Source organism: Chelonia mydas, chromosome 14 (assembly GCF_015237465.2).
Source record: "Chelonia mydas isolate rCheMyd1 chromosome 14, rCheMyd1.pri.v2, whole genome shotgun sequence".
Lineage (NCBI taxonomy): Eukaryota > Metazoa > Chordata > Testudines > Cheloniidae > Chelonia > Chelonia mydas.
Window position 1 is genome coordinate 16,030,955 of NC_051254.2, and position 16,763 is coordinate 16,047,717.

At 50.1% G+C, this 16,763-nt stretch overlaps 1 protein-coding gene across 4 annotated transcripts in view; it reads right to left on the reverse strand.

The window, feature by feature from the left end:
- Positions 1 to 16,763, reverse strand: part of RNF157 (ring finger protein 157) — a 77,491-nt gene that overhangs the window by 14,239 nt on the left and 46,489 nt on the right. For all 4 annotated transcript variants that reach the window (XM_007072538.4, XM_037914275.2, XM_027834756.3 and 1 more), the window contains exons 6-17: positions 14,579 to 14,645; positions 12,155 to 12,198; positions 11,067 to 11,114; positions 10,634 to 10,705; positions 9,598 to 9,757; positions 8,544 to 8,656; positions 7,767 to 8,005; positions 6,760 to 6,868; positions 5,358 to 5,469; positions 4,509 to 4,693; positions 2,997 to 3,062; positions 1,568 to 1,616 (exon numbers count right to left, since the gene is read on the reverse strand). In XM_007072538.4, coding sequence (XP_007072600.2) covers positions 1,568 to 1,616; positions 2,997 to 3,062; positions 4,509 to 4,693; positions 5,358 to 5,469; positions 6,760 to 6,868; positions 7,767 to 8,005; positions 8,544 to 8,656; positions 9,598 to 9,757; positions 10,634 to 10,705; positions 11,067 to 11,114; positions 12,155 to 12,198; positions 14,579 to 14,645 — 1,264 coding nt within the window. The remainder of the gene's footprint in view (positions 1 to 1,567; positions 1,617 to 2,996; positions 3,063 to 4,508; positions 4,694 to 5,357; positions 5,470 to 6,759; positions 6,869 to 7,766; positions 8,006 to 8,543; positions 8,657 to 9,597; positions 9,758 to 10,633; positions 10,706 to 11,066; positions 11,115 to 12,154; positions 12,199 to 14,578; positions 14,646 to 16,763) is intronic.

Consider the following 16,763-nt stretch of genomic DNA (forward strand, 5'->3'; position numbering starts at 1 on the left):
AAGTCCCGGGGAGGTGCAAGTCTCCGCCAGGAGTCTGTCTCAGTTGGCCTCACTAAGCACAGCTCAGGGTGCGAAGCAGCAGTGCTGAAGCCCCAGAGGTTCGGTTTCAGGAGGTAGGGCGGCTGCATGGCCTACCTTAAGGAAGAGTGAGACCCCTTGAGGACCTAGCCCATCAAAGGGGTTCCTCCCAGAGCCTGTTCCAGGGCTGGGGGCATAGCAATGATTCTGTGGATCCGTGACACCTGGCTTCTTTGATCCCTCCAGCACGTATCCGCTACGAATGCTTCAGCTATCAACGTTCCTTGCAGCAGGGGCTGCTTAAAGAGGACACAGGGGTTGCAAGAAGATATTGGGGTTAATTCCCCACTGGCCTAAGGGGGTGGAATTCCAATGAAGTGAGCCACTAGTGAGTTTTGCCCTGTTAGCTTTTCACTGGCAGAGCTAAATTCACCTCCGGGCAGAGAGTCAGCAAGATGCCTGGGTCCCACTCATTTTGAGGGCCCAGCTGGTGCCTATGCCTCCTGCTGGTGCTCTGTATGGGGGTGGATTCTGTGCAGGGATCTAGATGCAGCTGGGCCAGGGGCAGAAAGGAAAAGGGCCCCGTTGCAGCAGTCCCGAAAGTACAGCTTCCTTCTGAGCCACCCAAGCACACCCCACTGTTTTATCATGCTGTGTTGCTGATTCCTGAGCACCAGCTGAGCTGGGCTACAATTAATATGGCAGCGTCTGTGAAACCCCACCTTGTCCGCTAGATTTCTCCTTTCTGATAGGCCGCTGTCCTTGTCATAAGAGCTGGTGCTGCCTGGCAAACAGGCAGAATTGGGAAGAGGAGGAGGGGGAGGATAGACCTGCAGGGTTTCACCTCTCTGCTCTGCCCGTGCTTTTCTCTCCTGCGTTAACAGCTCACCCTAAACACGACTATTTCTCAGCTGCTCAGTGGAGAAGATAATCCGTCGCTGAGGACACTTTGGCTTCTGCTCCAGAGGGATCTGAACCAACCCCCCAGAGCAGAAACCCCTTCATCTTTGGGATGTTCACAATCCTCTCTTCAGCTCGGGCCCATCTCTAGTTTCTGCTGCCCTCTAAAGGCCTGAGCTGCAGCTCAGATAACCAGCCGGGGACAGGAGAAAGGGGAAAGAAGGGGGATCCCAGGACACTGCAAACTGTACGGTCTACACACCATTTACTGTGCAGACAGAACCACATCCGTGCCTCCCTTAGGGACCTGATACAGGTGTAGAGAATCCTCAGAGCCTGAGTCTTGACATCAAATGGACTCACTCACTTCCCCGAACATACTGCAAAGCCACAGAGGGTCTCCTTCTCACACCTGCCCTCCACCAAAACTCCCACCCTCCCATTTTCCCCATTACCCCTCCCAGCCTGAGCCCCAGTTCATTGTTGTGGAAGAGAAGATGCCCCCCCTCCTATTCCCCACTCAATAATTGGGCAGGATAGCGTTCCTGGGAAGGCTGGCTCCCCTTCTCTGACTAGGCATACGCTCTGCCGCCTGCCGGTGAAACAGAACGAAAACTAGCAGAGGGGAGTAATGATCCACGTCTGTTACCATCTTCCTGGGTGGGAGATCCATCCTCTTCCTCCATGACATCGTTCCCCTGCAACACAGAAGACAGGCAGTGAACGTGAACAGCAAAGGACTCTCTGTCCAAGAACCTGGAGCTGAGTCCTTCCAACTCCACCAGCCTCCTCTCCACAGGCACGCTGGCCACGAACCCATGCTGCCCTCCATCCCCTTGCATTTACCTAGCTCCCCCGGGCACCCGTAGCCAGACTCACACACCTTTCACTCTGACTTGGCACTCAGGATACCTGCTTGGCGCTGTGCCAAGGGACTTGGCGGAGCTGTGCCCACTCGTGCCAGAGTGAATGTGGCCCAGACTCCGCAGAACCCAGGCAAAGTCCTGTGCACCTTAAACATTCACCCTCTGAGCTTGTCCCAGGGATAATCTGATCACTGCTGGAGGATCTGCCCCTCCCACAGCTACTGCCAGTCCTGCGGGGGTGGCGGGGGGGTGCATCTCCTCACCTCACGATGCTACGACAAAACTCTCCTGGTGGCAGTTCTCACTCATCTCAGGGCCCCCCATCCCCCAAGAGATTGACACTCTAGTTTCTCCAGCCAAGGAAGACAAGCTAGGACATCGAGTGTAATTATACTCGGGCCACCTACATGGAGCCACCGCGAGTCATCAGCCGAGACAGAACCCAGGGTTAGAGCTGGGCGCAATTTTTTCGACTGAAACTTTGCGGGGGTGGAGGGGGTGGGGGCAGTGAAAAAGGCCGATTCTGCAGCACCGAAACATTCTGCAAACTGGTGCTGATTTTGACAATTTGCTTCCATTGAAAAAGAGTGGAGAAGAAATTCTGAAAAACATCAAAATATTTGCTTTAAATTTTTCAATCTGAAGCGCCTGTTTTAAAATTTCCTTTCCTTCTATTTTAAAATTTTTTTTAAAGCCTAAAAATGCTCAAAACTGAAACAAAAGCCTTTCACGTCGGGCTGAATGGAACATTTTGTTGGACCAGAAACAGATTTTTTAAAACCTCTTTGATGTGCCAAAAATTTCATTTTGGGGTTTGACCCGAAATGATTTTTTTGTTTTCAAATTCTGAGTTGCCAGCAAACCAACCAAATAATTCATTATTCACACAGCTCTCCCCAGGACTTTCAGCACAAAAGCACATGCCTCTAAAACTTGAGCTAAGGAATAGCTCCGTCAGGTAAGTAGCAAGGTCTTATACTCGCTGGGGCAGGGCTTAATTTGTAACGAAAGAGGTGCACATTTTTCACTTTCACAACTGACTTAGCAAGCCCAGAGGTGCCAGGGTTCAGCCCTGCACAAATTAAGCACTGCACTGGGACCAGCTGCTAGCAACCGGTGTGATCACACACATGAATCCAGTGTATTACGTAGCTCATAGATCATTAGGAAAAGCTGGTGACAAGTTCCTTCCTTTTGACTGTAGGTTTTTACCTCCGCGTCTCGCTCCTCCGCAGGGATACTGACAAAATTCCTATCTGGAGATTCCACAGGGGTTGACTGCAAAAGGAGGACAAGAGAAATCAGACAATTCTACTTGCACGGTTTGTCCATGAATCAATGCAATATGCAGCTAACGTTCTCCATCACCAGGGGCTGCCCTTAGGTAGCTGGGATAATAGACCCCAGCAAGACTGGACTGTCTTTCAGAAAGGCAAAGGCTCACCCAGAGAGAGGAAGGCTCATTAGCGGACTTACTCTCTCTATTTGGTGCCCCACAACTGAGCTAAAAAAATGTTTTTCAAGGAAGATTCCAACCCATGTCCCTTGAGCCAAAAACATATTTCTGAGATCTAGATATAGGACTTCAAATTTCTAATTCTGACAGTAATTTTGTCAAGCTGCTGTTTCGGATAACCCCCCTGGCAACCAAAAAGGCTGAAGTTATTTGTATGACAGTCGCCCCTAGAGGCCTTACCTGAGATCAGGGCCCCATTGTGGTGGGCACTGTGCGGACATACACTGAGACAGTCCCAGTGCTGAAGAGCTGACAGTCTCAGCAGATACATAGGAGAGACTCAGAGGTGCATTGACTTGCCCAGGGCTGTACAGCAGGTCTGTAGCAGAGTCAGGAATAGATGCTCCATCTCCTGACTTCCCGCCCAATGCCCTACCCCACGGGACCACGCTGGTTCCAAAAGCCAGTTCTTTTCTACAGTGTTTTCTCTCACGCACACTTTTGAAATTGATCTAACAGTTACAAAGGAAAGTGGGAGGAGCGAGGAGGAAGGGAAAGGAAGGGAGAAAGGCCTCAGGGCTCCTCTGCCAGAAAGTTTTCTTTCTATTGTTTGAGAGCAAAAGGTCTTAGAAAAAGACTAAAACTTAGCACTCCAAATTGAAATGACAAACAGTGCATCATTCACTGCACATGCGTTCGAAAGACATTAACCCTCTAGTGACCGGAGTACTGGTACAGCCCCGCCTAGAAGGGCAGTCAGACCAGAGTTGGGTTAATAGCCTAGAAGAGCTGAGGTCAAATTGTCCAATGTGCTTAAGTGACTTAGGAGCCTAACTCCCATTTCAAAAGGACTTAGGCACTTAGCAGTCTAAGTCCCTATTGACTAGTCATTAGTCACTAAGGCACTTGAGCATTTTGAAAACTGGACCCCAGATCTTAAAGCAGAAGTGCAGTGAAAACAAGTGAAAGAGTCTCTGGTGTTGTTCCACATGAACAAAGGAATCACTAGGCTCCCACACAGCTGGCCCACCTAATGCGGTAGCCTGTCAAGGCTGGATGCTTCATATGAAGATGTAAACTACCCCCCTGAATACAAACTCCCCTCCCCCCTGCAATCACTGCTCCCCGGCATACGTACAGCCCTACCCACAAATAATCAATCACATTGTGTAATACTAGTCCACAAAGAGGTACATTTCTTGCTGACCCCAGATGGTGATCAGCTTATCCCCCAAAGCATGAAATGCTTGTAGGTCCATTATACCTACCTCTCCTTCTGAAGGAATCCCACTGGCAGCAGCAGGGGATGGGAGCATGTCCCCCTCTTCCTCTGTGCCCGGAGCGACATAGGAGCCAGACATGGAAGACATGGTGTCAGTGCTGATCTGGGAGTGCTGACTTTGGGAGGAGGCCATGGACATGATGGACTGGGCCAGGCTGCTGCTGCCAGGATCTAGAGAGAAAGGGAAGTGTGGAGAATGCAGGGCAGCATTAGAGAGGGCAGAGCAGCTGCGACTGTGCAGGTTTGACTGCAAAGGAAACAGTTTGCAATACGGATTCTACAATGACGGGTGTCGATTTTGCACGCTCTCCTTCTCCGAACCCAGGTACTGGTGCCTTCAAGCTGGGTCCAGGAGACTGCAGTCGGTAACTGCCCTTTGAACACTTGACAAAGAAACCGCTTGTCTTTCTGGGGGGCTTCTTAACTGCTCCAGTGGGAATAAGCTACTGCTGCATGCATTGCCTGCATGAAGCCTACAACTTCGGGGCTGGATGCAGGAATCACTAGGTGAGGATCTCCGGCCGATGTCATGCCGGAGGTCAGACTAGATGATCACAATGGCCCCTTTCTGGTCTTAACATCTCTGAAATCTACAGATAATGGGGTTTGACCATTAAGATATTAACATGCCAGCTCAAATCCTGTTCACCTAATTCATGCATTACTCCCAGTAAAGTGCAGACATGACTAAGGCAAGCAGGATCAGACCCTTGGAAGCATCTTGGGACAAGATCTTTGTCCTCTCTTTCTCAAATGCAAAGTGCCACGTGCTCCTATTCCATCAGGAAGCCACATGACCACTGAAATACTGCTTGTCTCTCTTCTCCTACTGTACCTTCTGGGGAGGAGATGGTGGAGGAGAGAGGGGTTCCTGTGCACGAAGACTGATCTATTGCTCCCGAGGAGGACAAGGTGAGGTTTTCACTCTCTGGTGTCACACCACATTCCTGGAAGGAGAGCAAACACACCAGAGTAAGAGGACGACAGGTCCCTGCAGGTGAAGCAACTGATTCTAATTTGGTATTTTCAAGGCATTTAGGGCTCATGGCAGTTTCTGAATTGGCAGCCCTGGAGATTAAAGTCTTTGAAGCTTCAGGACAATAAATAGAGCAGATATGTTCACAACGTCCCACTAAAATGCCTATTCTCCAAGGGCCACCTCTAGAGGGGAGAAGGGTTTTTCACTCTTGGTGCTCATTCCACCTTTGGCCTTGCTGATGAGCCTGCCAACGAGTGAGCTAATTATCAGGGTGCTCTTTTGCAGCATGGGTCCCCTGTACATTAGGACTAAAACTCACCAACTCCTTTCACATTAGCCATCAAACTGCTAAGAGATTCTGATAATGGACTGATGTGGACATGTTTTCGAATGCACCGGATAGAGGGAACCCACCAACGAGTGAACTGAAGGCTTTCAGGCCACGCACGACAGACGGATTGATCACCAACAGACTCCACTACTGATCTTTGTGGAGAAAGCATCCTCTATCCCTATTGGTCAGAGAGCTGGGCTGGGAGAGAGGAGTGATATTCCCAGCCCTACCACTGACTTGCACTCTATGACCTTACTTCACCTGTTACCCATCTATACAAGGGGGCTAATATGGACCCACATCACATGGGTATCCTGGGTGTCCGACTCAACGTGCAAAGTATTAGATAGCAGGGGCTGTGAATGGGAGGCTAATTAATGACTCTACCCAGAAAATGACTGTATAAAAATAGCACCTACTTATTTAACAGATCTGCCCTGCGTGGGCATTCGGAGCCCAATCTACTTAGTCTCTGCTATATTTTACTGCCATCAGCCCAGCAGAACCAAACACAGCTCTGGGACAACCAGCAGGATCCTTTCCTGCCTCTGGTCGTATCAGAAATATTAACTACACACCAACTCCAAGGTCACCTGCACATCCCCAGCCTCTTCAAATTATGCCCCCAGTTAAATCTGTGCAAGCCCAGAGGACAACAGGGCTGCACAGGGGTAAGTCAGAGGAGACAGCACTTGGCTGAAGAATCTTCATTGCTGGTGACGATGCACAAGAAAGAAAGAGCCCAGCTTGACTCTCAGATCCCAGGCTGAGTTTGCAGGGTTGCCAGTTAGAAAAAAAAAAAAACAGCTTTGCTTGCAAACTGGACCCATTTTATATGGAATGACTACAGAACCCCAGAGTGCCAGTTCTATGGGGTCTCCTTGCTGAGCAGACGGCTGGACCAGAACCCTGTTCAACAATCACCTCCTCATGCTGATGAGGAGACTTCCTCCTGGAAATCCTGATTTCTGATTCGCTGCAGGACTTCTCATCATCTTCTTCGTGCAAGACCGAGGAAGTCTGAGAAACTGACCTAGCAAGGACCGGGGAAAGGAGCATCCTGTTAATTTACGATTGCACCAGTGATTTCACTAGCACAACCCACACTGTAAATGCAACTGGCTGCAGCCCTCCACAGGAAGGGCCAGTGGAGGGTGTAATAGTCATAGCCGCAGTCATGTGGCAGGGGTGTTAATCCTTTGTAGCCCAGACCCATGTCAGGTCTCTGGGGCACCTTTATGACAGACAGAACGGCAAGGTAAAAAGTGATATTTACATGGATCAGTGAAACAAGGGTCTTTGCCTTTGCCCTGTTCTCTGTACGGGGTTCTCCTCCTATCTGTTCAGCTTTCTGGACCAAAAATCTGTCCCCAGTTATCCTGGGATAAATCCAGAGCTGTTCCACTGATGTCACTGGGGTGCTGCCCCTACTCCAGCTGAACCCAAATAGGAGCTGAGGGTGTTCGACACCCGACAGGACTGAGCCCTTAGCCAACACCCGGGGTTCCTTGGCATTGACACATTCTCCACCACAGCATTTCTGCCAAGTGCCAACGGTCCCCTGGAGAATCAGGATGCAACAGGCACCTGAGGCAGCACTGAGGGGGTGGGGAAGAGGATGTTTCTCCTCCAGCATGCTAGGCAGGACCACACCATTAGGGAAGAAGCACAGGGCAGACAGGACCCATCAGGGTGAGGTCACGGGGCCTGATGCAGAGCCCACTAAAGTCCATGCAAGGATTCCCCCATTGGCATCAGTGGGAGCTGGGTCACAAGCACATGGCTTTACTGTCTGTGGACCTGATCCTGCCATCCCCACTCTGTCCTCCAGCATTTTGGAAGCTATGGGCTGGACCCTATGAGGAAGCTTAGGCCAGAGTCCCTCTCCTCCGGCGGTAACGTGCAGAAGGGAAAGGCGGCGAGTGACTTACTTTGACAGGCTCTTCTTGAGTTTGAGCCCTTGGCTGCTGCAGTCCGACAAGCGGTCGAGGGGAGAGAGCGTCCTGATGGGAGGCAGGTGGCCGTCACTGCCATACGATGGCAGCATCCCTGCCCCGTGGCTGTCCCCAAGCCCATGCAGCGGAACGGCAGCCGGGGACGGAGTGAGGGGCCCATTGAGAGCTTCCAGCAGAGACACTACCTCATAGCCAGGAGGGATGTTCTCAGAAGACTACAGAGAGCAGAGACAGGCCTGGGAATGAGCATTCAACAGCCCACGTTTCACAACACAACTGCCCCCTCTGCTCCGGGCAGGGAAATTCATTCCAAAGTGGCAGCCTATAGATACAAAACTTGATGGCCAGGAACGCAAGGGCCTGAGACCACCGCTTGGAGGGAGGCATAGAGCAGGCAAGGGCTGTGCAAGCTTCTACCACACCCCTCAGCCCCCCACTACGCTAGCCCTGCGCCCCACCTCAGCTTTGCCAATGCACCTTGATCCTGAGCTACAATGTCCCTGACTAGTCCAGCCCCGGAGTCCCCACTCCGTACAGCTCTGCCAATGCACCTTGTTCCTGGATTTGTGGGAGTCTGTCACTCCCACAAGATCAGGCTTGAAAGCGGAAGGAATTCCCCTTCCTGGGTTATCCTTTGTTTAGAAGCCTGGGAGCTGTTTTGCATCCCAGTGACTATACACCGTCAGGAATAACAGCAGGGTCAGGACTACACACGCGAGGGCTGATGGGTTGGCTTCTCTGGTCAATACTCACCGAGTGCTCCTCAGAATCGGACGTTTGGGAGGCGATGATTGGGCTGAAGCTGGTTGGAGAGAGAGGGCCAAGTTTTTTCCTCATTGCTCGGATCTGGAGCAAGGCTCGGAATGCTGAACAGTGTGCGGAGGGGAGGGAAGGATACAGAAAGTTCATTTCTAATATAACAAGCGGGAGACGCAAACTCCCCGGAGAATGTCGCTTGTTTTCAGAGGAGGGGTTTTATTTCTTCTATTCCACGCTAGTCAAGGCCATACAAAACCATCTGGATGGAATCGGAGGTTTTTGCATTTGGTCAGGATTGGAGGTTTTGCATTTTGTTGAAATTTCACACATTTTGTGTAAAAGCTGCAAAATTTCAGGTTTTTCCACCTTAAAAATACAGCTGGTTTTGGTGGGGAAAAAAACAACTTGTTCATTACTCAGGACAGGTCTATTTTCAAGCAGCAGTCACTAACATTTTCAAAATTCTGAACTTGGAAGTTTCACTCAGACAAAGATTTTTGCCTCAGAATTTGCACCCACAAAAATGTTGAATTTGTGTATTTTTTTTTAATCAATGCCAAAACCTCATTTCACAAAATTTTGAAAAAAAAACCAAACCCACAAACAATGCAGGTGCAAAATTTCTTGAAATGAAATTAGGAAGCGTGCTGTAAAAATGATAGAAAAGGGTTTTCCATGGAGCTACCTCTAACACCAGGCAGATGACTATGTCTGTCAACGCACTAGTGATTCTAATAGACCCTCAGTCCTTCCTAGCTTCAAGTCCTTATTCCAGGCCAGCCAGCTCTTATTCACTAGTTAGGAGCAACTGCTCTCATTCCCTAGGAAAAGGCCAGTGCCAGCCAATCTTAACTCCATGTACAGAGTCATCACATGAGCAGTTTGGGTGAAGCTAAGAGTTTTGTCTTGCTTGAACTCAATGTGTAGAATGTGCAAGATAGATCTTCCCAAGCTAAAGAGTAAAACAACTCGGGACAGTGCTCCCCCCGTCAATCCTCCCCCATAGGAATCAGTCCTCTTCCACCATGGGATACGAAAAGAGCCTTACGCAGCCTGCAGATGGGGCAGTTGTTGGCTTGATAACGCAGGGTGTCCGCACAAGTGTTACAGAGGCAAAGATGGCGGCAGGGTAGAATCAGAGTGTCCCGCACATCCGAGAGGCAGACCACGCACTCTGCGCTGTTATCGCTCACCTCGTCCTCAGCCACCTGGGCAGGAAGAGAGGGAATGAGCCTCTCCAGCTGGGCTTGGCACAGTGGGGCTCTGCAGTGGGAGAAAGCCTGGCCCTTGGAGTGGCTGCTATTGCAATGGGAGCCTGCCGCAGCCCTGGCTGCACCTGTTCTGCAGGGGTGAATGGCTCACAGATCTGCAGAGTGGTGGATCAACTGGCCCACCCCAGCCCCTTAACCCACAGCTGCCCAAACATGCAGGGAGCCCCGAGGAGCTATGCCTGGGGCTTCCCTGTGCAGCTCCCACCAATCCAGCATTGCACCAGCTCCATAGCAGCTCGGGCCCTTGACAGGCAGGGATTCACCGCATAGGGTCCCTGCAGCCCTGTGTGGAGAGACAATTGAACAGGAAGGCCCATGGAAAAGAGGGTCAGTACTTGGGCTTTTTATCTCCAAGGGCCTTGGTTCAAAGCCTTATTGAACACAAGTTTGGAGATCTCACCCTAGTGCTTATTGGGTGGAAAAGGCATTAAGGTGGGTCCAGGATTGGACCAGAGCAAGAGGAGGGTGACGGAGCCTGGAGCGCTGCGAAGATGGGATAAGCCTGAGCTTGCCGCGGGCACTGGCCACGCTGCGTGGGGAACCGAAGACTGGAGCAGCAGGGCTAGCCGGGGCGTACCATTGTGGAGCAATAGCAGCGCTGGGCCAAGGCCGACGCACTGTTTTATAAACCCCCAACTCCTGAGAGTGCTGAACAGTCACTGGGTTAAGTTAAAGGGGAAGAGGAGAGAAACGGGGGTTTTCAAAGAGAATCAGCACAAGAGAGGTGTGCTCCTCAGAGAACGGCGACTAAGGAGGGCACCCCCGCTTTCCCAGGGCCTGCACCCCCACGCCCCCTGGGGGGGACACCCTTACCTTGGAGTCCTGCGTGTTGTATTTGTTCTCGATCCCGTAGATCTCCTGAAGGAGGTAGCTAACTCCATCCACCTGCAAACCACCGAGACGGGGAAGGCACACGAACAACGCACAGTTACGCTGGTGCCGCCACGCCAGCTCATTTCAGATACTCTCCTTGGGACGGCCTCTTTCTAAGCCTTCCCATTCCCCACCACATGAGGAGGGACCCCTTCCCCACCCCCAGAGCCCTACGCTGGCTGCAGGCTGTCTCTATGCATGCCACCCCCCACACTGCGAAGGGGGCGTCTCATCGCACTAGTGATCCTAACAGGCCCGCAATCCGTCCTGGAGTCAAGCTCCCATCCAGGCCAGCCCACCAGCAAGGAACAACTACCCCTCAGCGCCCAGGAGCAGGCCAGTGCTCGCCAGCCCCAACCCCACATACACTCACCACTTGTTTCTGCTTGAGGGGCTTCACGCAAAAGCTACCATCTGCATGCTGGAAACAAGGAAATTGTACTCCAAGTTAATCCAAAGCAACCATAGACGCTAGAGGGAGGGAAGGGAGCTGTGGTGTATTTATCACATGCTGTATATCATGACACCTGTAGCTAGGCTTGGCGGGGTTTGATTGTTGTCAGTTATTTCACCGCACATGCAAACTGATGAAAAAATGTTGCCATTGATAATACTGGAAATGTACAGAGAAGCAAAGTAAGAAAAATGCTGCTTAAGAACTTCTTAGAGGTTGATTGAAGGCTACTTGGACGTGTGATGCTGACCATTTGTGTTTTAATGGTTGTAAAGCTTTAACTCTTTGAATCTCAACGTCCACTGTAATTAAATAACGATTGTCTGAGCCACCCCATCGTCTGCCCGCCCCCCGCCCCGATAACTTCCCACAGTCGTGAAAATTTGGATAAATAGATAAAAATGTTTAAACCCCCTAATTTTGCACAACGGTGTGAATTTACATTGATAAAACCTGAAATAAATGCTTAAAAATAAACGTCAGTATTATCTGTCAAAACGATTAAAAAAAAATAAAACCCGAATTCGGCCAAGCCTAACCATGGTATCGGTCCAACAGATTCTCCATTAACCAGCTGGTCTTATCTCAAGGTTGCTCTTTCTCCATGTAGGCAAACACCAGTTTATTAAACTATAGTAAAGTTAGAAAGTTACCACAGGACTATGCAACACAAAGGCCCCTCCAGTGCGGTTTCAATCAATCAGGCATTGTGACAGAAACTTTCCAACTTGAGTGTCTAAAGTTAAGGTCTCAAATCAATATTCAGGCAAATAATAAATAAGCAGTCTGGATATTGGGCTCGACACCTCAAAAGTTAGATCGTTTTTTGCCCTGGGGCTTAAACCCAGAGTTAGGTGTCTGCCTTTTGAGTTCCACGTGTGGCAGTTTGTCCTGTGTGTGCTGCTGTCCCATCCACGCTGGGAGGAAAGGGGTTAAACAGGCCCACTCCACCGGACAGGAAAGCCAGACTGTACGGTACATGGACCTGACAGAGACTCAACACTCACCTTCTCAAACGTTGCCAGCAGTACGTGGCAGTGGCCGAGGTGCTCTGCAAGACACAAAAGGACAGGGCCGAGAGGTCAAAGGGATGCCCTGCAGCTGGGAACCCGGGTCACTGCCCCAGCACCCATTGCAGGAGTGGGATACAGAACACCACATCCAGCCGATCTGGGGCAGGGGCACTGCCTGCTGGGCACTGCAATGGGAAAAGCAGAGGGGGGAAGGGTGCCATGTTTGGATACAGGGAAGATGACACGTTCCCCCAACATAACCCAAGGTCAGGCAGGAGGAACCGGTCAGTCTCTGCTCTCTAACTCTTACGGACAGGAGGATTGCTATGGGTTAGCATGTGTGTGAGCTAGGCTCCTAGCCCCTCTCCCCAGCCACTCGTTGGCAGCACAGCTGTTATGTGGAGGGTTTTCACTCTGTCAGGAGGGAAACGGCTCTGTGGATGTGAAGCATCAGCTGCAATGTGCTACCGCTGCCCGGCAGATCAGGGCTAGCGCGTAACACCCAAGGCCCAGATGGGACTGAGACGACTGCCGCAAAGCCTGCCTCGTCCCCATGGAACTGTGACGCTGTTGCAAAGCTGCAATGCCAAGGCACAAGGATGTAAGGGGAATGAACTGGGAATGCCAGGGGCCAAACTCCTCTTTGGGGTAACTTCACTGACTGCAATTAATTTGCTCTGTGACCTTATTAGAACCAGCCTATTTCCCACGTCCCTGACACAGGATCATCCAGAAACCCAGTGGCAAAACAGGAACAACTGGTCTGTAACATTTTAAAGCACTGTACAGACTTCAACTGGCTAATCCTCAGAGCTCCCCTGGGGGATGGTATCCCGACTGTGTGATGGGGAAACGGAGGCATGAAGAAGTTGAGTGACTGACTCACAGCGGGTCAGCGGCAGAGCAAGAATTAGACTTCAGGAGTCCCTGGCTCCCAGCCCCCTAATCCATACTGACTCTCCCTAGACCATACTGGCCCCTGGGCAAGAACAGTCTCTGAGAGAGGCCAAATCTTTTCATGCTGCAAACTGGAAGGTTCACAAGGAACAGGAATGTGTGGGTTATGAAAGGACCCATCTTCCATTGCACCTAGGGTACACCCCCGGGCTTCTAACAAGGCAGCTCTGGAAGCCTGGGTTCATCAGGCAATTCCTGAGAGTCTGGAGAGACTCCAGTGGGCTAAGGGGAAAGGCTCATGTCGGATACTTGGCACCCAAGACAAATCTTCCACAGGAGTGGGGTTCCTACCAAGAGCCCCCAGGCAGAGTTCCTGGCCTGTTTGAGCTGGTGGTGGCCTGGCCTGTGCTCCCAATGAGAGCTGCTGCTGTTACGCCAGGAACCATCCACTTCCCCAGGGGAAAGCTGAGCCCTGCCCGGGGTCCTTATCTGGGCTAGAGAAAGTGTAACGGCCTTCTCGAGTGACCTTTATCAAAACAGAGGACAAATATTTATAGGGCAAGATAAGGGGGTCCCAGCTGGAGCACAGGGGAAATGCATTTCCTTGGATTCAGAACGAATTCCCTGACAGCCCCAAGCGCCACATAAATGCTGCAAGACGGGGTCGGGGGAGGGCCTACTACACCCCCAGCTGTCTCCATACACGGCCTGATCCTGCAGAGTGTTGCGCGCCCTGGATTTCAATGAGGGCAGAGGACACTCAGGGGCACCTAGGGTCAGGCCCGCAATGGAGTTCTCAGGACTCGCTTTCCTTCCCCAAGGGCCTGATCCAAAGCCCACTGGTGCCAAAAGGAAGCTTTCCATGGACTTCAATGAGCTGTGCATTGTTCCCTCGAACAGAGAGTCAGCGGGGTCCTGAGCCCTGAACTGAATATCGACCTCAAAGACTCGAGGGCTCCTGGCCAGGGAAGATCAGTCATTTACGTTCATTAAGAACCCCTCCCTTTTTCAGTTTCAATGAAGCGGCTGCAGGATGTGCCGTGCTGCAGCATCCAGACCACCGGGTGTATGTCCAGCTTGATGTGGCCTTTTGTTGTTATTTAATGTTTACATTTCAGTGATATTTAAAAGAGCCTGGCCAGGCCGGGCCCATTGTGCTAGGTGCTGTACAAACATATAACATGCCCCAAAGAGCTGATAATCTCAAAAGCCTTGAGGATAAGGCTGACAAACTGCTGCCTAGGGAGCAATAATGAGCCTTTATTTTCTCTCTCCAGCAAGAGCAAAGTAAATCCATTTATCAGGCCATCTGGGCTGTCTTATACCAGCACAGGGGACTGGAGCAACACACACGTGCAAGAGCAGAGGCTGAAAGTTCACTGTGCAAATGGAGGTTGCATTGTAAGAACACAGACACCATCTGCAGGGCAAATCGCGTGGGGCACCAGAGCCTTAAGGCTCATCCACCTCACTGCTGACTTAGGGAAATGAAGCCCTGCAAGCCCGAGGGTCTGTTCCTACCATCTCCCTCGTCCACGACTGCGTGCACCACCATGGGATACACCTCTCGGTCCAGGTCAAAGCCCAGCTGTAAAGAGAAGGAGAGAGAGAAGGAAACCTGTTAATATTGCAGGAAGAGTCACTGAGCCAGATTCTCAGTTGGTATAAATCAATGCAACTCCATTGACTTCAATGGAGGTAAACCAATTGAGACCAGTTGCGGGAGCCAGCCCAGTGATGCAAATGGGACTATATCGATTTACACCCGCTAGGGATCTGATCCATTACAGCGAACACATCCTTAAGAAGTACCCAGGGAAGTTTCTCTGCAGTGAAGGTGTAAGAAACGGACGCACAGAAATAAGCACCTCACTGCTCTCAGTTCCTCCCAGCTCTCAGGCTGCTATGGTGCAATTACATCTTGGTACTTCCCAGGCCCCGGGATGTGAATGACCCTCAGTTTCCTGTAAAGCACCAAAGTTTACTCAGTAGCTCTATGCAACTACAAACCTGTCACTGGTTAACCATGCAAACCAGTTCAGTTAACCCCATAACAAAACTCCCCCCTCTCCACCATATTCTAACAAGGACCGTGAACAGACCGTACCAGACCATGCCACTTTTCTGGTGCATAAGAGCGAAGGAGTTAAAAAGCCTCTCTTAGTCATATAGCACCAATCACTGTAGCATCTAGGCACCGACCCCCTCTCTCGGGTGAGAAAGACAGGGTTCCACCAGCACAGCTAATTCTGCTCTCTCCTTTATGGGGTACGTACAGTTGCTGATGCTTGGAATATTTTCAGTGTCTTTTTCAGTTCCATGTATTGTTAAAGGTCCCCTGTTTTTTTTACTCTGTGTTTTGTTTTACTCTGTGTTACTCTTCTTACAATGAAGAGTGGGTTGTTTCCCACCCCTCCATGGCACAGGTTCCTTGAAACCTTGTTGGCTGACCCTTGCTCATTACCTCTGCATTTTGGCCCAGGCCTCTTCCCCATTAGATCTGACTACGACTATCTGCCAATAATGGATGAAGAAATCACAGCAGCAACAAAGAGACTTCCACGTGGAAAAGCACGAGGCTGTGATGGAATACTGGCTGACTTGTTAAAAAGCATCGGGGACACAGGCTTAAAAGCCCTGTCAGAGGTAAGGAGGAATGTGTCAGGCGGGAGAATTGCCAGACGTGGTCACAACATCACTGTGTATCCAAATCCCCCCAAAGGCCGCCGCTATGGATTGTAAAGCCTACAGAACAGTCAGCCTACTGTCTCATGGCTCTAAGACACTTTTGTGAGTTGTTCAAGGCCAAATACAAGGAAAGATTGATGAGGAAATAAGCGAAAGAAATAACGGCTTCAAATGTGGAAAAAGCATGAAAATGCTATTAGGGACCTGAAGCGGACATTAGAAAGACTGGCTGAAATTGGGAAACCAGTACACTTATTTCATTGACTTCCAAAAAGCATGTGACAGCACCTACCAGTACAAATTGCTCAACATATGAAGATTTGCAGGGATTGACGGATATGAACTCCAAGTAATAAAACAATGATACGGGAATCAGAAAGCCATTATAATGGGAGATGAAAATTAAAATCTAATAAAGATCAAGAGAGGAGTGAGACAAGGTTGTAGAATATCAACTTTACTCAACCTTTATCGTGAGTGTTTAAATTAATCTAAGAAAGAGAAGAAGGAAAATAGATAAATGGTATTTGCTATGCAGATGACACATTGCTGTTGGTTGATTCAGAAGAAAGTTTGATGAAGTTAGCGGCAATTATATACAAATATGACAAAGATTATGATCTAGAGTTGAACGTGGACACGACAAAAAACTAGGGTCGTATGCAAGGACCCTGGGAAAACATGCATGAGGCCAGTGAACGACACAGTTGTACAGCAAGAGAGAAATTATTGCTACTCAAGAAGCATCATTACAGCAGATAGAAGACTGGATCCTGAAGTCAGCACCAGAATAGCAAGAGCGGAAGAGGCATTCTGGAAGAATAAACGTAAGATGAGAAGGGACATAAACCTGAAGACTGAATTCTGACTCTTAACTTACATTTGGTCTGCGTTAAATTATGGCTGTGAAACATGGACATCCAAACAATTGATAAGAAAGAAACTACAATCCTTCCAATCCTGGTATTATAGAATTTTGAAAATATGACAGATAGACCGCGTAACCAACGGAAAGTAT